The sequence below is a fragment of the Salvia hispanica genome, chromosome 2 (genome assembly GCF_023119035.1).
Source record: "Salvia hispanica cultivar TCC Black 2014 chromosome 2, UniMelb_Shisp_WGS_1.0, whole genome shotgun sequence".
NCBI lineage: Eukaryota > Viridiplantae > Streptophyta > Magnoliopsida > Lamiales > Lamiaceae > Salvia > Salvia hispanica.
This window is the reverse complement of record NC_062966.1, coordinates 13,011,694-13,032,190: the sequence shown is the minus strand read 5'-3', so window position 1 is coordinate 13,032,190 and position 20,497 is coordinate 13,011,694. Positions and strand designations below refer to the sequence as shown.

Genomic DNA, 20,497 nt, shown 5'->3' with positions numbered 1-20,497 from the left:
ACAAGTTGGGATTTTTGAGGACGGACTAAAGGATCTCCTGGAGTACCAGTATGATTCTTGATTCATTTCAGGGGGAAAACACTTCCGAATTTTAATTTAGATTAGTTTCAATGACTTTTTTAGCGATTTTTCATTACGATAAAACGATGAGTTATTTGATAAACTGAGCAAACTTGATTTCTTCTTGCAATCTCACGTTGTTCGAACGGTTTTAAGTTTTTAACATCTTGAAGTCGATTCTTTAGAATTGTTATAACGTATTAACATCGATTTTTTTTACCAGAATTGTGACAAATGTGAAATTTATCAATATCTCCATTCTATATCAAATTTTATGTTCTCAAAACAGAAGCCAAAGAGGAATTTCTCAAATGGTCTTAGTCGAAAGAGGACCACTACAAACTCGGGGATAGTCAAAATAAATGCAAGAAAAAAATGGATAACTTCAAGATGCTAACTTGTAATCCTTGTTCCACGAAACCAGATCCAAAGATGAATCAAAATTGAAAAAAAAAATATAAATTAAATAGAATAGGAATTCGTCGAAGAGTGGCAAATATAATCTCGCGATAAAACAAATTATGATAGAAAATTAAAAAAAAAAGAAAAAGAAAGATGATGATGGCAAGAGAGTCAGAAGTAGCTGGTAGTGATCACAGATCGAAATCTCATTGGGAATCCGTCTGATATTTTCATCATTCAATTCAACGCATCATCCGAAACAATTCAAAAGAAGAAAAATGAATGGAAAATAGAATGGGGCGGCTCAGACATCCAAGGAAGGAAAAAAAGCAGCATATGCTCTCAAGCCCGGCGAAGGCGAAAGCACTTAGGCGGCCACTGCGAATGTTTTGAGAAACAAGCCTTACTGTTTAGCATCATCGCCCACCCATCACAAAACTTCGAATGTAAATACAGAAAATAAACAAAGACGATAAGCAAAAGAAGAGCTGCTTGATTGAGATATCAAAAATAAGAGGAGTGATAGGTTATTTATACAAGGAGAAGAGGATTCGGAATTGGTAATGTAGGGTTAGGGTTTTGAAATGAAAGACTGCGGTCCTGCCGATTTTAGCCCCACTACTATATAGCGCTATAATGTTATGTTTTTTTTTTTTTGATGCTCTGTTTTTTACCACGTTCTATGAGTACATTGGCTCCATCTAGAGATGCTCACGGTTTCGGAATCGGTGGTTACAGTTCGAAATCGCCGGTTCCGATTTTAGAAATTGTTGAACCAGAACCGAATCGCGAGGGTGTTTCGCGGTTATGGTTTCGGTTCCGGTTCGGAACCGTCAGATAATTGGCGATTTTTAAAGGTTTTTCACGGTTCCGGAACACCGATTTCGGCACGGTTTCACGTTTTTCCGGTGATTTTTCGCGGTTCCGGTCTAGAACCGTCCGGAACCGCCGGTTCCGATTCCGGAAATTTGGAACCTGAATCGAGCCACGGTTCCAAAAGTGACGGTTTCGGTTTGATTTAAATATCACGGTTCCGGTTCGAAACCGGAACCACCGGTTACGGTTTCGCGGTTAACCGTCCGAACCGAAAACCTTGAGCATCTCTAGCTCCATCCCACATTCAGTTTTACATTTTGCCATTTCGATTTGTCCCCAATAAGAGTCGCATTTCACTTTTATCATAAATTGTAAATAGATCCCACGCAACCAATTCTACTCGCATTTTATTATAAAACTAATATATATAAGTAGAACCTGTATACTAACGTATTCAACTTATTTTCTTTATATTTACTAAAATCCGCCCTCACACTAAATATGACGCTTAATGTGGATAGAGATAGTAATAACCGAGGATTGAATCCAATAAAATAAATAAATTGGCTTAGTTTTTAATGGCTTTTGAATTGTTATAATTTTAAAACTATTTAGCTCAAGCTCGAGTCATTTTCCTTTGCTTTTGATGAGTAATAAATCTTCTATTACTATAAGAAATGTTTCAAGTACAAACAGCAACCCCCATATTTGAAAAATTCTCGTGTACTCCACATTATTTATAATAGCAAGCAGAAGATTTATGTAATTCACTTCAACTACTTGTCATCTAATCAATCCAATCTACTAATACAACAAATAAATATTACCATAGGCCTTCAATCCTCACACCAAAAACAATAGGATCAAGAGCCACCAGCCATACATTTATAACAACAAAACTAACCATTTCTAAGTTTACTATTTTCCTGTATGCACATCCCGTAGAGGATGGGACGGGCGTCTACCTCCCCAAAATGAGGGTGTGTATCTCGTCCCAGCTAGAGACCGTATATAGAATGTTGGATCTTCCATCGCGACTCAAAATCCCCGTTTCTGGAAGCTCCCTCTGCTTGCTCACTAGACCAGAGAACAATGGAACAAAAGCTATGCCAAAATGTTTTCCGAGCCTCTCAAGGCTGCTGCTCAAGCCAATCACGATGCCAAAATCCGCTTCCAACAGACACAACAAGTCACCAGCCGTACCCCCAATGTAAACTGTTGAGGCTTTACCACCATTTTCGCGGTTGGTGACATCATTGAAAACTCGAAGCTTGTCCATGGGGGATTCCATGTCTTTTGTAATGTCACCAGTGGAGACAGATGCTTCGTAGACTAAGTTGTTTGAGTGTACATTCAACACATTTTCTTCTCCTGGTAACAAAGAGCGGTTAAAACTGAAACGCAGAGGTTGAAAATATTAGCGCACACATTGCAACAAAGTATACCTGATGAGAAGGCAGATTTGATTAGATCACCACACCAACAGTATGACAACACATGAATGTCTGCAGCGCGTTTTTTGCATTCCACGAGATCCTGAAAGAATCGCTTACAACCATCTTGGAAGGCGAGGTGCTCACCAGCCCTTTTTATCTCTGCTAGATTCAATCCTTTCAATACATTAGAGTGGATGACTCTTGAAGTAGCTCGCTTCTCGACTTCAGATATCTGCTCCATTGCTTTACACAGACCTTCGTAATCCAATCCTGTCCCTGTAGTTACAAGATAGCATTTCACTTAACCACATCGACTGGATGATATATGGTAAATAGATAAAAACAAATCAAACCTTTGCTTGAATCATCAACACATGCTTCACTAGGCACGATGCTTTCTATACATTCTTGATACTCTTCCACATATTGGCTGAAGAGATCATTCCACATGGTCCTAATATCAGCTGATGATGGGAGCTGTGGCTCGGTAGTATTGGTTGCTGCTACAATTGCAAGCTCTGCTAGAAGGTTAGAGGAGTCAATAGCTGTACATGTCAAGTCGAAGTCGCATAAAGTGATGAGGTTGTCTTCGACACTGTTGTGGAGTAGTGAAAAGGGAACTATGGTTTGCTGAACAATTGATTGGGACCAGATGAAGTCTATCTCGAGTTTCATGGCCCGATGATAGAGCCTTTCCACGACATCTAGCTCTTCACCGGTCAAAGAAATGCTTAATTTATCAAGCAAGTCTTCAATTCTCGAAGCTGATGCCTAGATTTAAAGCAGCAAAATAAAGAAGCTATGTTAGTTCTAGTTTTTGAAGCTCTTTTCACTTCAGTGTTGGGTAACAACAAACAGACACTGCCATCATACGAGAATCAGCATCCAGGCAGTGAAACAGACCTCAAATTTTTCGGAAGACAGGCTGTCGAGCCACTTCTTGTAGATGTGGTTGCCCTCATCGGGGTCTAGGAGAGCCTGGATCTCTCTACTGATAAAACTGTAGAGCCTCATGCACGGTGAGATGGCGCTCAGCGTATACGCAGCCAGTTTAGTTTTCTCAAAAGGTGTAACAATTTTGACAGCAAATTTCTCTCCTCCGACTTTCCCTGAGGCTGTCTCCATCAAGAACTCGGTATACTTTGATATGGCATCATCGCAAACATGCTCTTTAGGAGGCTCAAAACCCCATTCCTACAATGGTAGACTACTATCAAAACCTTAAATATAACAAACAGTAGATATAATTAAGGCCTCTAGTCATATGAGCTCAAAACTATTTCAGGGCTTTAACCATATAAACCAATGTAGTAGAACAAGTAGCAAGAACATAATGAATTTCCATGATCTCCATTCCCTTTCTATATTACTACTTTGAAGATGTTTTGGGAAAATGGTTCTTCACTACATACATAATTAATGAATGTCTACAATCACCTCAAACTCTACATTTCATCTTATATCTAGCCCATTAAGTCCTAACCTAATCCATGAAACTTCTGCTTTTACAACAAAAAATTGGACTAGCTATCAGCATTAAACTTGTGAAAGTATTTTAAACTAAAAATAGAAACAATTCGACAATTAAACCCTTACAGAAATAAGTTTATCCTGGTTTCGAAGCCGCTTCAAGACACGCTTTCGCAACTTGCCAATGGCCTCCTTGTCCTCATCATCATCTGCATACTCTTCTGCTAGTTCATATCTGCAAATGCACAACTCCTTCAACGAACCAATTTTGGCCGAAAAATAAATCCACCCCCATTCAATCAAGCCTATAATTCCAATTTTCCAATGTAGAATGTACCAAAGTAATACAAGGAAACATATTAAAAAAACTTGATTTGAAGAACCAAAAGCTCAAAAACGAAATCTTGATGCAAGATGCAGAGAGAGAGAGAGAGGGGGGAGGAAGGAGGTTAATTACGCGTGAGCAAAAGCCTGAAGAAGGTAGAAATCTTGAGAGATGCAATGAAGAAAAGAGGTGGGGTCCAAGGTGCCAGAAGCCAAGCAAACAACAAAAGGGCTGTAAAGAGCTAAATCCCTATCATTCTTGAACTTGTTCCACAGCCTCTTGGCAACGCCGCCTTCGTGATCCGCCTCCAAACTCACCATCTCTCCTCCTCCCCTCAAAAATCAAAATCCGGATGTGTTTTAGAGAAGGGTTGGTTGGTGGCCTCGGTATATGCGATCAATAGTTGGTGGAAACACTGATTTATGGAATTTATAATACTGGCAAAACTACAGCTGCATCACTTTTAACCACGAATAAGATTAAAATATGTTGGAATTCTCACGTTTGAATCAATTCATTCTTTTATAGTGGAAAGAATATCGTACAGTACATAATAGTATTAACTATTACGTGGGCGGATGCGTCGGCCGAGGGCTGAAAAGGGTGCCGGCGGCGGTCAACTGTGATTAAATGGGAGTCTCGTGATTCAGCCATGGCGTCTTTATTTCTGATTTAAGTCAGCGACGAATTCTCCCACATACACAACGACAATCCGTGTTTATGTTTTCGACGTCAACTATAAATTTTATAATAAAATATTATAAATTCATTACGAATCTCATCTTATGAAACAGATTTATACCGGACATGATTGTCAATTAAATTATAAATTTTGCTTACTAAAATTTATGTCAACACCAAATTGCTAAAACACTTTATTAATTTAAATTGGTTGATTAATATTTAAATTATTATGATTAATGGCTGAAAAATCCACCAACTTTGATGTATTAGCATTTAGCAACATAAAACTGATGCACCCAAAGTCTAGGCGACCACAAAAATGGTTTGACATTCTTTCCTTCGTTTTAACATTGGAACAAAATCCAAGAGTTATTATACGTCGGTCCTAAAAAAGTCATGCCATGTCAATTTTATCAAGAACGCGTTTTGCCTTGGAAAAATAATAACTCATGCATTGAAAAATAAAAGGGTAAAAAGAAATAAAAATACTAGTAGTATCAATTATCCATTGAAGAGCTTGACTTTTCAAAGAAATTGGCGCTCTCAACCTGGCTTTGGAGGTTGAACTGATCCGTTTATTATAGATTTAAACCAACTGAACAAGTTTCAGCTGATTAGCATTTTCCACCATCGCCACAACAATGAGGTCACAACATTATCATACAGAATGGAGCAGGAATGCAGGCAACAAACGTCCCTACCTCAAATGTCTGCTAAAAAGGCTCAACCTCAATCCCATGATCGCGATACTTTCTCGCTAACTGTTGAACCGTACTGTGGTCCACCTTTACGGTATTGTATGAGAAACTCGGTTGGGTAACCCTTCAGCTTGCGCGGCGTAATTCCCAGATCCTCAAATGTTAAAGCTGGCGTGCAAAAATGTATTCATGAGAACTCAATATTGGAAGAAGTGGGAATCTTTTAACACACAAATAGAAAGACACCTACCATTATCAGAAACCACTGTATCAGTGGAAAGGGCTTCAATCTGATCGAGATTGAATATGGTAGGGACAGGCATTGGGAACGGAACTTTATTAACCAATAATTCACGGGGTGTTGCAAGTACCTGAAACCAAACATGTCACCAAACAGTTGTAGAAATTTAAGTAACACGATCCGGATCAAAACTAATTAGGGAGTGTTCACACTAGAAGTTCAAATTTTAGAAATGAACTTCTTCATGAAACATGTAAATTATGTCGCATCTTCATTCCATAACCTGATATGAACGCCTACCAACCCTCTCTACCCAAAACCCCAAGACTGGGAAAGGAAATTTTTTTTTTAGAAAAGTTTACTTCCCACCAGGCAATCTCAACCAAATGAACATGATACAGAATGATATGGCCAATGAAGGGTAAAGGGAAAAAACAAAGTTGAGAAAAAGTGTGGAAGGAAACTGCAGGGTGGATGATTGCATAAATTCTCTCTTGTAAACTTGCCAATATTAACATCTTCTCGAATATGATAAAGCAAGGTACTTATCAATTTCTCTTAAGCATACTGAATCTGAAGGCTGATACGTTGTCACATTCTTGAGTTACAGAACAATGCACAAGCAAATGGCAGAGATTTTGGAAGTTGAAAAAGAAATCCTCATTTATATAGCACCTGCAAGAGGTGAGATTTACACAACAAAATATCTACACCATAGAAGTATAGATTTCAATCTTTGTTGAACATAACCAAAACATTGATCATCAAATTTTTGCGACTTTTTAAAATAGCATTGGCAAATGGCACATATTACAAAGAGAGGATGGGAGAAGATTCAGCAAACTCCAGAATGAGATGAGATTGAAATTACATAATTATCTACAGCAGATAAGTGTTTAAAGATGTGGGAAGGACTTGCCTTAGCCACAGGAAAAGGAACTTTCACATAGCGAGGCCATTCACGAATGGTGTCATACATAAGTTCCGCCTGCAGTAATGCAAAATTTGTTATTATTGTTTCCAGGGAAAAATAAACAAAGAAAGGGGAATGACAGATTTTCCAGAGCACGCTATCAGTTATTTGTTCTTTTGTGGACAGGGAACAGGTAGGTTAGTGGCATACTAATTCATGAATGGTAAAAATCTCTGGTCCACCAAGTTCAAAAGTCTTTCCCATGCTGGATCCATCATCTTTTAAGGCGGCAATAATAGCAGAAGCAACATCAACTACATATACAGGCTGAATTCTGCGAATGGCATGATGATAAGATTCTGGTTTAACAATGACTAAGAAATCATCCAAAAAACAAAAGGTTTTAGTAGAGCATACTTAGTTGATCCACCCCCCATAAGTGGGAGAAAGCTGTACTTTTTAGCAAAGTGTGCCCATGGGTTTAATATCCTATCCTCTGTACCAATCATCACAGCAGGTCTCATAACTGTGACCTGACAAATAAGGAGATATATGAATAAAATAAAGCTATAATATAGTTACAAGCACCACACTTTTGGCCCGAGAAATAACAAGCATCAGAGTTACAGCAAAAGCAAAATATGATCATGATTGGTTTAAATACTTCATGAGAAATCATACATACAACAGTGAGTCCATAATATTATAATTTTGCTTCCAATATTTTAATGATCTATCCAGGGAAGAAGAACCAAGTAAACAAGCAATTCTAGATCCATGTGAAACTGTAAAAAATAGTGAAAAATTAACCTCGGGTAGTTCTCGTAAGATAGCTTCTTCAGCAGCTGCTTTAGCTCTAAGCATTCTGGATGGAGATGATGGTGATGCTCCCAAGCCCGAAACTTGGATGTATCTCATGATACCACCATGTTCTTTTGCAATCTGTGCATGTATGATGTTCCATCATGATATCAGTTTGTCCCCGCGAAAAAATGCGCAATAATAAGGATGAATAAAAGTGGACACCAGAAGTGTGTTTCAAAAGTATTTTCTTCACTGAGAGTAAAATAGTAAATCATGGAGATACATTTCCACCACATTTATTTGACAATCAATAGTGAAGGGGATTCTTTTGAACTATCAAGAGGGTCAACTTAGAGAAATGATGATTGACCACTGCCATATTCTATAACCAATTTAGTTACCTAACTTGTTACACACATTTAGGTTTTTTAAGATTTCAGCAGCTTTCCAGATGAAGTATGAACAAGTATATTAGTTAGATTTTGACACTGAGAATGAATATGAGCAACACCATTCATAAGAACAATTTCTATAAACTTTCTAATAGTAATATCTCTATTCTTGAATCTTGAGCTTCTCACTTCTTATAGAAGTCCAAAGATACTGAAATTTAACTAGATAGAGTATGTCCTAAATTCAGTTTAACCTCAAGCAAGAGGAACTAATACAAGAGGACGAAGTAATAAAAGGAGGAGACATGTAAACCTAACAGTATGAATAAGTCTATAGGTTCAACATACTGCATAAGTTCATAGTTCACTGAAAGATAAAACACTCATAGTAAATAGTACTAGTACTAGTTTCTTTGGAGGCTGACTATAGGGTGAACAGGTGTGCAGTGAAAATCATCAGAATAAATTGGAAAGTACTCCATATAACAATAAAACATACCACAGCAAGCTTCTCAGCCATATGATGGTTCACTTCCTCAAAACTAAAATTTCTGGTCTCGTACTCCCTTCCTGCTCGTAAAAACATTGAACACACATAAATAATAGAAAATGAAAAGATTATAAGTTGGCATGTCATCATAAATCATACCAATGAGGTTAATGACAACATTGGCCTTTGCCATCACTGCCTTTATAGAATTTTCATCTCTTGGATTATATTTCATGGGAACAATCTGCAAGACGTGCAAAGTACCAAATCTCAGATCTTTTAAGTAAAAACAATTATTGAACTTCAATGAGTTGGATATAAGATACGATGCAAGAAGCCAGTCACCTGACCCAAATCACCCATCAATTTAAGGTGACGTTGAGAATCCTCAGGGCCTCGGAAAGGAACCAGCACTTGAGAACCCATCTTAGCTAACAACATAGAATGGAAAACATAACAAAGTAACTAAAATTAAAATGCAATCTTCAAAAGCAGCACAGTGCAGTAACTGATTTAAGTTGAAAACGTGAGGCAAAAGCAAGAGTCAACAAACCAAGCTGTTGCACTAAATAGCGCCCAAGAAATCCTGTAGCGCCAAAGACCGTAGCGACAATGCCACTGCCAAACACCAAAAAAAGCATTCCAACTTGCATCAATTTGAGACATCTAAGACTAAAGAAAATGCAACCGCACCTAAACCGAGATGAAACTCAGGAGACTTAATATTCTCAAATCTACCAATAATCTACAATCGAAATCCAAGGCATTCACACGGAAGCTAATGAAGCCATTTCTGACTTACCAGTAGAATCCATACAATGGCAACCAAAAAACAAGGTCTTGAATCAGGTCTAAACACAATTAGGGATTTGAAAAATTGAATTACCTAACGGATGATCTTCCACCAGTGCCCTTGCGAACTAGATGACCCACGCCTTTGGTGGCAAGTGTAGAAGCGGATCTCGAATCATTTGCTCCATTAACTGAAATCCATGAATCACATTTACAAATTTGCTTTCGTTTCTTTTTAAAGATATTTCTGGACCTTTAACGAGTTTGAGCGCGTATAAATTCGGAGGATTACTTACACCGATCGGAAAGAGGAATAAGCGATTTGAATGAGGCAATTTGTGCAGGTGAATGGTCGAAGTGGTGGTGGCGCAACCGCTGGTAAACGGACTGCATCTTTTATTCGACGGCGGAGTTTGAGACGAGCGAGGAACTGGGACTTCCCCTATTGTTGTTCGGGGAATTCTATACCTTGGAACTTTGAAGCATATCGCATGACGAAAAAGCGACTTTATTTATCTCATGATATCAAACTCGAATTTTATTTATAGTATCGTCAGTCTTACAAATTCAATCGAATAATCTAAGCAACGAACGAGCTTTTTGGATATACTTTACACTTTGACATAGCAATTACTTTCTTTAAAATTAAATCATTTTATTCATAAATTAAGTTTTTACATTAAATCTTTATCCACATGTTGTTAGTTTACATATTTAGGACTCGTTTAATACAAAAGATGGGATATGAGAAAATATGTAAAACAAGATAAGAAATACGGACTTCATGTCAAGATATGCAAATATATGATTTCCGTTGTTGTTTGATAGAAAAGAAATTATCTAAATTTGTATTGTATATTAAATAACATGGCTTAACTTGACAAATTGGTGGGATACATAAACAAGGTTAATGTTATAATTTTGGTAAGATTAGATAGGGCCCTGGTCTTATATTGGGCTTTGAGTTAAGCTTAATTATGATATCAAACAATTAGAAATGTCCATATATAATTCTCTATCTTGGTATTACTAACTTATCAAACATGACCTTACTATATTCAAGTAGAATTATTATTTCATTTCTCAATTAAATACATATGTACTATGTATCAACAACAATAATTCAAGTCATTCACAATGTAGTCTTCAATCATCATTGATTGTCTTATTTTCCGCATTTAATTTTTCAACATGTTGGAAAGATAACATGAGGTGTCCCAAGTATGTTGGGAAGAGAAAGTATGAAGTCTCAATTATTAGAAAACTACGGTTCATAGTGGATTGAGCCTGTCCCTCTTGGTAAAACCCATTCCCTTCGACATCTACGAGCCCCTTCACGCAATTCTCTTGCAGCGCGTAAAACTTAATCTTACCCGGTTCATGAAGATCAGCTTGCTATCTTCTTTCTTTTCGCTCACTCCCCTGATGAGAAAACATATGGCACCAACTTTCAAGTAGCTTGATGCCTCTGCGAGATGGAGGAGGAGGGAAGGCCTCAACTTGGAATGACGGCATCTGTGGCGCTGCTGCAGAGTATGCTGTTCGGAGAAATGATGGCTCGAGATCAAACCGAACCATTTCCTGCTCACCAATTTGAATCTGATGAGGGATTTAGCCGGCAGCCAGATGAGGATCTCTATCAACATAACGTCGTTGTCAGTGACCATATTATCAGACTGCAGGATCGATCTTGCAAGTCTGTTCTAAGCATAACCCACTGTGAACCATAGCTTTCTAATCAGGGGAGAGAGCGAAAAGGAAGAAGATAACAAGCTGATCTTCATGAACCGGGTAAGATTAAGTTTTACGCGCTGCAAGAGAATTGCGTGAAGGGGCTCGTAGATTTCGAAGGGAAGGAGTTTTACCAAGAGGGACGGGCTCAATCCACTGTGAACCGTAATTATCAAATCATTGAGACTCCATACTTTTTCTTCCCAACATACTTGGGACACTCAATGTTATCTTTCCAACATGTTGAAAAGTAAAATGCAGAAAATAAGTGAATCATTCAAGATTGAAGACTACATTGTGAATGACTTGAATTATTGTTGTTGATACATAGTACATAGGTATTTATAGGTATTTATAGGATTCTAGATATAAATATACCTAGGAACTATACTTATTGGAACTCTACATTATAAATGCTATCTCCTCTTTCCAATAAGTTGAGACCTCCACACTTTCTCTTCCCAACACACTTGGGACACCTCAAGTTATCTTTACAACGGTAATGATAGTGACTTGTGAATCCATATAAACACCAGAATTTACTTTAAAAGGTAAATAGTCTACAAGGGGCATTACATCAATAATTGACTGTAGTTTTATTGCTCTTGTAAAAATACAAAAGGCTGCTTCTTTTGCTTGTTCTAACTAGAAACTTATTCCTCATATATACACATTGGAGGCTGCACCAACTCTCCTTCCTTCAAATATATCCCATCTCAGATCAAACCAGTCACGACTTGCATTTCCATGTGGCCAGGGAGAGTATCCGTACCTGCTGATGCTCACTTCACCCCGTCTGCCCGTCTATTTTGTAGGACCGAGCTCTCTTCCTTCGCGATTTCCAGACATACAATGTGGGATCAGAATTCGGGAATGCTACTCGATCTTGATGAGTACTCAGAAACCAGCTTCATAAACATGGAAGACCTGTCCTCCAATAGTCGTGCTGGAGTGTCGAACTCTGCTACCCGACCTACAAATCATTTACATGATTGAGCACTTGAAAGATTACATGATCAAACAAGCTCAAAATTGTTGAACAGCAGCAATGCTGCTACCTTCCTATAATAAAAAACATTCGAAAGAATAGCTAAGTTGTAGAACGCACCGTCACTGAGGACCAAAACCAGATCACTATCGATGACTGTAGGGATGCGATGAGCAATTGTACAGACAGTACAATTCTTAAACTCCGTTCTTATTATTTTCTGGATCAGGTTATCTGTGGCCGAGTCAACCGAGGCTGTTGCTTCATCAAGAACCAAGATTCTCGCCTGTTTGAGCAAGGCACGGCCGAGAGACACTAGCTGCCGCTGCCCCACGCTCCAATTATCTCCACTTTCTAAAACTGTCAACATATACGAAAAAAAGTAAGTCCCTTTGAGCCTTAGATCTTTCGTGTTTAGGCTGCAATAGACAGAGAAGATCATATTTTAGTAACATGGAGCATACCCGGTGTATCTAATTTATGCTCTTTCTGGCGAACTATCTCTCCCAACTGAGACTTTTCAAGAGCCTGTGACACATTCGTTAAACTGTTCACGGAATGACAACAATTGCAGGCATATAAAGTGATTTGCCAATTAAGGATGACAATGATAAGCTTAAAAACTGTTTTGCACTCTTCATGTCAGAGATGGAAAGTGAATGTACCTGCCAGATGGTGTGATCCGAATGCTCTTCCAGAGGGTCGAGGTTGCCTCTGATAGTTCCTTCAAATAATGTTGGCTCTTGGGGTATGATACTCAGGCGGCTCCTGAGATCATGAAGACCGACCGTTGAGATATCAATGTTGTCAATAATTATTCTACCACCTGCAGGCTCAATCAATCGAAATAGGGCCTGGATCAAGGTAGATTTGCCACTTCCAGTACGACCAACAATTCCAATTTTCATCCCACCAGGAATTGTGCAGGAGACACCATGGAGCACAATGGGAAGATTCTCCTTGTAGCGAACCTGAAGTGGAAAAATAATAAAAATTCTCTCCCTCTTACTCACTCACATAAATCTTTCTTCACTGATGAATATAAAAGTGGGCTGATAACATTGCAAAAGCACTAAATCTCAATAAGCATACCTTAAGATCAATAAGCTCAATTTGTCCATTCTCGGGCCACGAGGATGGTGGACGAGAGTCTTCAATAACTGGTGGCGCTTCACTAGGTATTTGGCAGTATTGATGAATCCTTTCTATGGAGATGATTTTGTTTTCAAGCTTGCAAAAACTGAGAATCCATCTTGATAGACGTGCATTCAAGTTGAGGCCGTATGTCACTGCAAGGCCAGCCATACCTTTGGAGACAAATTCAGCATTGATAAATTAGCACGAGGTCTCCATTATTTGCAAATTGTTCGTTATTTTCTTTAAAAATCTTCTTTAATACAATTAACATCAGAATTAGAATTGTTCGGTATTTTCTTTAAAATCTTCTTTAATACAATTAACATCAGAATTAGAGGAAGAATCTTAAGAGTGGTGTAACCAGGATGACCAGCAGTTTCTTACCAATAAAAATGATACAGGTTTCTATAGTAGTAATAGAATTCTATTTTAAATATTAGTATCTAATTTAAGTTGATCGTTATGGAGGAAGGTTCTCAAAAAGATCAGCAGACATGCATTTGATATATGAAAAGAAAGCCACTCACTTACTTGGGTCTATAGCTCCTGGAGGGAAGCTCACGAGTAAGATCATGCAAAAAGCAAATACAAAAGTTGAGAGTAATTCCATGCGCAAGCAAAGCCACTCGATGGCTGCAAGACTGCAGAAGAACGGGCGAGCAAAGCAATCTAGAAGATACAGATTCCTCTTCATGAATCTTTTTTCTTGTCCAAAACCTCTGATATTAGCTGCTCCAGCAATGGATTCGGCAAAGAGATTTATCACTGGAGATTTCTGTATGCTAACAATGCGGACTAGTTCTCTCGATGAAGCCATATAGTATTTCTGCAGTTTTTTAGCAAATGAGAGATTCAACACAGTACTCCATGACATTTCATTAAAAGTAAACATGCATCGTATTGGCATTCGATTTAAAAATTCCTTCTAAGTTATTAATTATTTGTTTACTTGATGGATTCTTGATCATCAAAATGATGTAGAGGTTCAAAGGAAGAATCCCAGTTCACAACATGCTATGATAGCTTACCTGCATCCACAAGCAAGCAATTGCCATAGGGACAACGAGAAGCAAAACTTGCCAGGTAACTTGTGTCATCACTCCAACAATGCCAAGAAGTTGGATTGTCGTTGAAGCAAAACCGCCTAGTCTGAAGGGAATATCAAGATCCACAACACTTTGATCAATTGACACCTGGTAGATTAAAGAAATCATTATAAAGATGTAAACGGTCTTGATAATGGATAATAGGGGAAATAATAAAATATATCAACTCTTAAGAGCCTAAAGTTTTGAATAGAAGAAAGGTAGGAGGGGGGGAACTTTTAAGAGGAAGACATGTAAGTACGCGGTTCAGTATGCGTCCAGCTGGAGTAGAGTCGAAGAATGACATCGGTGCTCGAAAAACTGTCCTAAGCATTTTCACAAATAGTTTCTGCGCAGCCGCAAGACCAAAAGTAGCAACAAGAACAGCCCTGATGAATATGAAGCAGGAGCTGCCAAAAGCAAGTGCGGTATAAACAACAATAAGCTCGACATTAGTAGTTTTAGGTTTGTCCCCTGTGGTTTGCGGATTTGCCCAAGCCATCCACCAACTACTGGCTATTTGAAGGACCTGAAATAATGTTTGTGCGAGGATAATGCATGGAATCAGTAAGCCCTTATAAGCAGCTGTCATATATGAGAGATACACTTTCATGCTAACTCTTCCGCGCTCCCTTTCCTCTTCCTGCACAAGTTGCTTTCTTTTAGAACGTTTAACTTTCTTTTTTTCTTTGATTGCTTGCATATCTGAAGATGAGACATTTTGTTGGACTTCACTAGCCATTCCGGCAATATTGCTTCCAACAGAATTACATTTCTTACTCATGATCACCGAGCTATCAAGTGGATCATGTTTATCAGATTCTTCAGATGACTGGTTGCAAAAATCCATGGCTTCAATGGCTTCATGATGAGCACTCACAAGTGTATTAAAATCTGTTCCTGCTTGCAAAAGCTCATCATATTTTCCAGCTTGAATGATACGGCCCTCCTTCAAAACCTGTCATAAAAGGAGGTGCAAAATCAGCAGGGAATAAGAAGGAGCATTACGCAACTTCAATACCGTTGAGATCATGTCATCTCTTAGTTTTGACGGGGATACATCATATGCACTATATTGTGGTCCATATCGAAGTCAGAAAGACATATATAAAGATAAGACAATGCTCACATTTAAGGTAGCACGTTTATCTACAAGCTCAAACCAGCTTATCCATAAGAACCAACTGTCAATTTTACTTGTTTAGATTTTTTTAAAAAAAATGTAGCAGTTGAATCTCTACCAAAATCAAGTCAGCTGCAGGCAAAAATTCAACTTGATGAGTGACAAAGACAACAGTTCTTCCAGCTAGAGCTGTCAGTATATACTCCTGCAGTTTCACCAACAAAATAAAATATTAGCCAGGGTAATGTTTTATCTTGGAAATTTTTTTTAAACCATACCAACCTTAAATAGCTCAGAGCCAGTATGTGCATCAACAGCACTGAAAGGATCATCCAGTAAATAAATGTCAGCATCATGATACAATGCCCGAGCAAGTTGTACTCGCTGCTTCTGGCCACCACTAAGATTAATACCTCTATCACCAATAATGGTTTGATCACCATGGTATAATAGCTCCAAATCTTTCTTTAGTGAACAAGCATGAATAACACCCTTGTATTTTGCCTTGTCCATTGGGCTCCCAAACAAGATATTTTCCTCTATATTTCCTGATTGTATCCAAGCTGATTGAGAGACATATGCAGCAGAACCACATGTTCTAACCTAGAAATATACCCATTAAGTTGGTAACACGATTCAGTCAGCTGAAATTCCTGGAATTAAAATATTGCAGTCGCAAATAATAGGTGCTAAACGAGAAATAATAGTAGCATCAGACTCAAACTTACTTCGCCAGATCTTTTCGGAATCTCACCAAGGATGCAAGAGAGGATGCTTGATTTACCCGAACCAACCACTCCGCAGACTGCTACACGCATTCCCTTCTCCACCCTTAATTGAATGCCTGACAGGGTTGGTGTTGGTGAAGATGGATCCCATGAGAACTCTCCATCATTGATCTCTATAGCCACATCGGATTGACCTCGTGGCAATGTGATAGTAGCATCTTCCTGCAGCTCTTCATCCTGCAAGAATCCCATGATTCGGTCAAGGGAAACTTTAGTCTGAGCCATCATTGAAACCAAGTCGGGGAAATTTCTAAGTGGCTCTTGCAGAATACGAAAAGTAGCCAAGGCAGACAGAACACTGCCAGCTGTTAGCTGACCACCCAACAAAATGCAAGTTCCAAATGTAACAGCTGAGACAAATATAGGTGAGCTCCAGAAAATAAATGTGATGAAAGCCTGGGAGTAAAGCGCTTTCCTCAGATACTTGAATTCCACATTGCGCATGTCTTCTAGCTTGAGTCTGTATCTATCTTCCCATGCTTGCAATTTGAGGATCCTCATATTCTTAAGGCATTCTGAAGTCTTCCTCATCCTATCGTCTTTTGCCCCCATTAATTTGTCCTGGTATTCTTCCTGAACCCTTGCCAATGGAACAGTTGCAACGATCGACACAATTGTGGCAATAAGTGTGGCAACAGATGCGATCCCAACATTCTTGTATAAAATAGCAAGAGCAAGGATAATTTGGAGAGGAAGCATCCATATGTCATGAAGATACCAGGAATAGTCCCCAACTCTTTGAACATCAACTGCCATGTAGTTAACAATCTCACCGCTAGTGTGACTTTGCCTAGCTGAGCTTGAAAGTTTGAGTCCCTTGCGGTAGACCATTGCCGTGAGAGCTGATCTCACATGCATACCCAAAATGTCGACACCAAGGTACCACTGCCGAGTTGTTAAGGTCTCCACCAACTTTGCAGTGAAAAATATTGCAGCAAGAATGTATCCCTCATGTGAGAAAGTCTCCCTCCCTCCTAGGTAATCCACAAAATAGCTAATCAAGTATGGGCCCACATAAGAAACTAAGGTGTTTACGCCTGCAAAAATAGCATTGCAGGCAGCCTCTTTCCAGAAAGTCTTGATAATAGCCCAAGCTAAAGAAGGCTGCGTCACAGGACCCTCAGCCTTCATCTTCTCCCAATTAGAGTGCAATGCTTTATAGTTAGTCTTGGAACGATCTTTCTGCGCAAGTAGTGGAATATCCTTTAGTTCAAGGGGCCTCTTTGCCCCGGTTGAAAGAAGTGGATTCAACCAGGAAAGAGTAGCCAAACTAAAAATCCCAGCTTCACTATATGGAGTAACTTTGAGACACCCTGCCTCTTCTTCAAGCAGTAATGGCTCTTGCAGATCAGGATTCCTGGGGACCTCAATGCCGGTGACACCCCTGATTGCATTAAAACATAAAAAAGCAAGAGCAGGAACGACAAAACAATTTGCCAAAACATGAGAATTCAAATGGTTTGATCCTTCTAGCACAAATCCTCTGCTATCAACATATAGAATAGACAGAGAAATTCCAAAAGATGCAATCCACCAAACTCTCAACAGCAATGGGAATTTCTCAGCAACTTTGCATTTTAGATAAAGAGCTGAGAAACTCAGCACAAACCAAGATAAACTCTGAACTGCAGGCAAGAGAACATAAGCCCAGTGTGTTCTATCACCCTTCCCTTGCGCAACCGCCTTTACTATACGAACACCATCAAACCCCAGCACCAGAACTTGCACAAACAGGACATAGAAGCAACAAGATACCGAAGCCTTGTAGCTATTAGTTATCACAAAGCTCTGAATCTGCTCAGCACTGTCCACAGAATTGGTGTTGGAGTCCTCTTTCCTCACTCGAATCCGGCCTACACAGACTCCAACCTGCCTCGCGGAAACAACAGAGAGAAACACGAGCAGCAGAGTCAAGTTGATGCAAATTGAGGCTAATTCGAGGACAGGAACATGAAGGAAGGAGGCGAGGAGATGGTTTTGGGGTGAAGAGGCAGCATTGAATACAAGATTGATATCCATAACAATCTGTACAGATATCAATCTTCAAACCTAGAAAATGACGGAATCCGATGACTAGGAGACGGACTACAATTAGTGTGATATTAATGCGATTCAACAAAAATGTGATGGGCGAGAGATCAGAATCAAATCGTGTAAAGAGCATTTCACCATCTGGCAATACGATTGAAACCTAATGCCAAGTCGCGGAGAGAGAATCTGCACATTGAAAACAAACTCTGTTTTTATCATCAAAAACAACACAGAAACCAACAGAAATGTGCAGCAGTGGGAAGGTGGCGAAACCTCTCCCTCCTTCTCTCTCTCTTCTCATTCATGTTACATGTGTAGATACCTCTCTATCTATATCTATATAAAACATTTATTATATTAACGTTAAAATAGTGGAGCAAGAATCGAATTTGATATAAACCCATGGCATAAAATACCAAAATCTGACCTGGGCTTGTGGCAATCGCAAATTGTTGATGAGCTATGGATCATGAAGATGGGAGAGAAATTGAGAAAACACACCCCACAAATCCACAGCTAGCCTAGTAGTGATGATAGCAGTGGAATTTCTGAAATGGGGTTTGATAATTGTTGATCAGAGAAATTAAACAACTCACATTTGTCTATTTATAGGTGTAGGTTTATGGAGTAATTATTACTTAATCATCCATTTTTTACATTAAAATATTCGACATGCATCACACGAATATTACGTAAAGGTTATCAATATATAGTACTCCTACTACTACTATTCAGGTGACAAGTTATTCTGTGACTACTATTGAGACTAACAAATTTTTTAAATATTCGCATTAAAGGTTTAGGTGAAAATTCCTCAAATCCGAAAGTTTATTGTATTGCTAAATCTAGTATAGTTTCCGTATTCAATTGAAAAGATTAAATTTTATGTACAAATATAATAAAGGTGGAAGTAATATTTTCTTTCTCATTTATTCTTATTGTGAGGGTTGTAGACGTTGGTCGAAAATGGCAATAAATAGCAAAAAAAAAAGTACTCATTCACTGCCCCAAACTATTATGTCGATTTAAAATCAAAGAAATATCTTTAATTTATTTTGGAGGGAGTATTTCTCTCAACAAAATCTCAACCAACAACAAATTACTCATGTGGATTGCAATTCCAACTAGATTCATAAATAATTAAAACATATTTAATTTTTCCAAAAAAAGCATTTAAATAAATTATGAAAAAAATATGCCAAATTTATTGGCAATCATACCCATAATATAATATTTATAAAAATATACACATATGAAATTTTAAAGTGAATAATAAAAAATGTAATCATATTATTTCTAGATATTTAAAAGTTCATAACTTAATATTTTCATGGTATATTTGAGAGGATTTAATGGAATAAAATTAATTTTTAAATAATACTTATTATTATTGATAACTACGATTATTATATTTTAATAGAGTATAAGATAATACTCATTTATACAGTAAATTTAATTTATAATGTTCATTGTTAACAAAATTTAATTAATAATCCAAAAAGTGAAAAAGAAATCCTATCAAATACAGACTTGCACAGTTGCTTTCCATTTTTAATTCTATCGATGTCTCGCTACAAGTGATTAATTTCTATTATACACAATATTTAAGAATAATGATATTTATCAAGTTAAGTGAGAAGCATAAAACAGGAGAGAGAGGATAAAGTAGATGAGAAAATTAGAGAGTAAAGTATAAGAAAATAAAGTAAGAAATTAATATGTTTTGTTTTTATTTAAAAATGAAAACAATTATTTGTAATAACTAATAAATAAAACTTAATAATTTGTGATAGGATGGAGGGAGTATGCTGCTGATTTAGGTGAATAGACAAAAATGGAGATATAGAGTAATTTTTTGTTCTAGGCTTAGCCTAGTAGAAAGTGGTCTTTTATAAGCACGTGGATTCGGAACCTTCTTTATCTTAGTACAATTAAAGTACAATTTCCCTTTTGAAATTGTTGAACGGAAAATGCGAAATTTTCTAATGAATTCAGTATTCATATTGACGAAATTTAATTGTAAGGCATGAATGATTTGTCCTTACGTGCTTAATTAAAAAGAAGAAAAGCAAAAAAAAAAGTATTAAGGTG

At 37.9% G+C, this 20,497-nt stretch overlaps 3 protein-coding genes and 2 non-coding genes across 7 annotated transcripts; all 5 read right to left on the bottom strand.

Moving 5' to 3' along the window:
- Positions 1–628: 628 nt before the first annotated feature.
- Positions 629–705, bottom strand: LOC125208749. Its single transcript, XR_007174227.1, has one exon. It is a non-coding gene; the product is annotated as a small nucleolar RNA R12 (small nucleolar RNA).
- Positions 706–762: 57 nt separating this feature from the next.
- On the bottom strand, positions 763–887 carry LOC125208712. Its single transcript, XR_007174194.1, has one exon. It is a non-coding gene; the product is annotated as a small nucleolar RNA SNORD14 (small nucleolar RNA).
- A 1,098-nt stretch (positions 888–1,985) lies between these two features.
- On the bottom strand, positions 1,986–5,030 carry LOC125203559 (bifunctional TH2 protein, mitochondrial-like). 2 transcript variants are annotated; one of them, XM_048101941.1, is made up of 6 exons: positions 5,012–5,030; positions 4,311–4,419; positions 3,618–3,908; positions 3,068–3,485; positions 2,724–2,990; positions 1,986–2,649 (listed from the first exon to the last, which is right to left on the bottom strand). In XM_048101941.1, exons 3-6 carry the CDS (start codon positions 3,837–3,839, stop codon positions 2,240–2,242), a joined length of 1,317 nt encoding a protein of 438 aa, XP_047957898.1. In that variant the 5' UTR covers positions 3,840–3,908; positions 4,311–4,419; positions 5,012–5,030; the 3' UTR covers positions 1,986–2,239. The 2 variants fall into 2 exon arrangements, with proteins under 2 accessions (XP_047957898.1, XP_047957897.1); XM_048101940.1 differs by lacking the exon at positions 5,012–5,030 and adding an exon at positions 4,642–4,992.
- Positions 5,031–5,647: 617 nt separating this feature from the next.
- LOC125203421 (NADH dehydrogenase [ubiquinone] 1 alpha subcomplex subunit 9, mitochondrial) lies at positions 5,648–10,006 on the bottom strand. Its single transcript, XM_048101758.1, has 12 exons — positions 9,820–10,006; positions 9,618–9,714; positions 9,285–9,349; positions 9,077–9,162; positions 8,891–8,975; positions 8,741–8,811; positions 7,856–7,987; positions 7,463–7,578; positions 7,256–7,379; positions 7,052–7,120; positions 6,142–6,262; positions 5,648–6,059 (listed from the first exon to the last, which is right to left on the bottom strand). Exons 1-12 carry the CDS (start codon positions 9,914–9,916, stop codon positions 5,923–5,925), a joined length of 1,200 nt encoding a protein of 399 aa, XP_047957715.1. The 5' UTR covers positions 9,917–10,006; the 3' UTR covers positions 5,648–5,922.
- Positions 10,007–11,770: 1,764 nt separating this feature from the next.
- Positions 11,771–18,990, bottom strand: LOC125205008 (ABC transporter C family member 5-like). Of its 2 annotated transcripts, XM_048103793.1 has the most exons (13): positions 18,834–18,985; positions 18,680–18,742; positions 16,316–18,592; positions 15,870–16,190; positions 15,706–15,792; positions 14,727–15,422; positions 14,408–14,572; positions 13,911–14,205; positions 13,335–13,549; positions 12,908–13,213; positions 12,707–12,770; positions 12,363–12,602; positions 11,771–12,227 (listed from the first exon to the last, which is right to left on the bottom strand). In XM_048103793.1, exons 3-13 carry the CDS (start codon positions 18,392–18,394, stop codon positions 12,115–12,117), a joined length of 4,581 nt encoding a protein of 1,526 aa, XP_047959750.1. In that variant the 5' UTR covers positions 18,395–18,592; positions 18,680–18,742; positions 18,834–18,985; the 3' UTR covers positions 11,771–12,114. The 2 variants fall into 2 exon arrangements, with proteins under 2 accessions (XP_047959750.1, XP_047959749.1); XM_048103792.1 differs by lacking the exon at positions 18,680–18,742 and having other exon boundaries at positions 18,834–18,990.
- Positions 18,991–20,497: the final 1,507 nt, after the last annotated feature.

Coding starts and splice junctions, on each gene's coding strand:
- LOC125203559 (XM_048101940.1), bottom strand. CDS start 4,829: ATGGTGAGTTTGGAGGCGGATCACGAAGGCGGCGTTGCCAAGAGGCTG. Junction 4,420..4,641: donor CTTCAGGCTTTTGCTCACGC/GTAATTAACCTC, acceptor GTGCATTTGCAG/ATATGAACTAGCAGAAGAGT. Junction 3,486..3,617: donor TGTCTTCCGAAAAATTTGAG/GTCTGTTTCACT, acceptor CTTTAAATCTAG/GCATCAGCTTCGAGAATTGA.
- LOC125203421 (XM_048101758.1), bottom strand. CDS start 9,916: ATGCAGTCCGTTTACCAGCGGTTGCGCCACCACCACTTCGACCATTCA. Junction 9,715..9,819: donor TATTCCTCTTTCCGATCGGT/GTAAGTAATCCT, acceptor CATGGATTTCAG/TTAATGGAGCAAATGATTCG. Junction 7,579..7,855: donor TCTTACGAGAACTACCCGAG/GTTAATTTTTCA, acceptor CTTATTTGTCAG/GTCACAGTTATGAGACCTGC.
- LOC125205008 (XM_048103792.1), bottom strand. CDS start 18,394: ATGGATATCAATCTTGTATTCAATGCTGCCTCTTCACCCCAAAACCAT. Junction 16,191..16,315: donor TTCCGAAAAGATCTGGCGAA/GTAAGTTTGAGT, acceptor GTATATTTCTAG/GTTAGAACATGTGGTTCTGC. Junction 13,214..13,334: donor TTGAGCTTATTGATCTTAAG/GTATGCTTATTG, acceptor TTTCCACTTCAG/GTTCGCTACAAGGAGAATCT.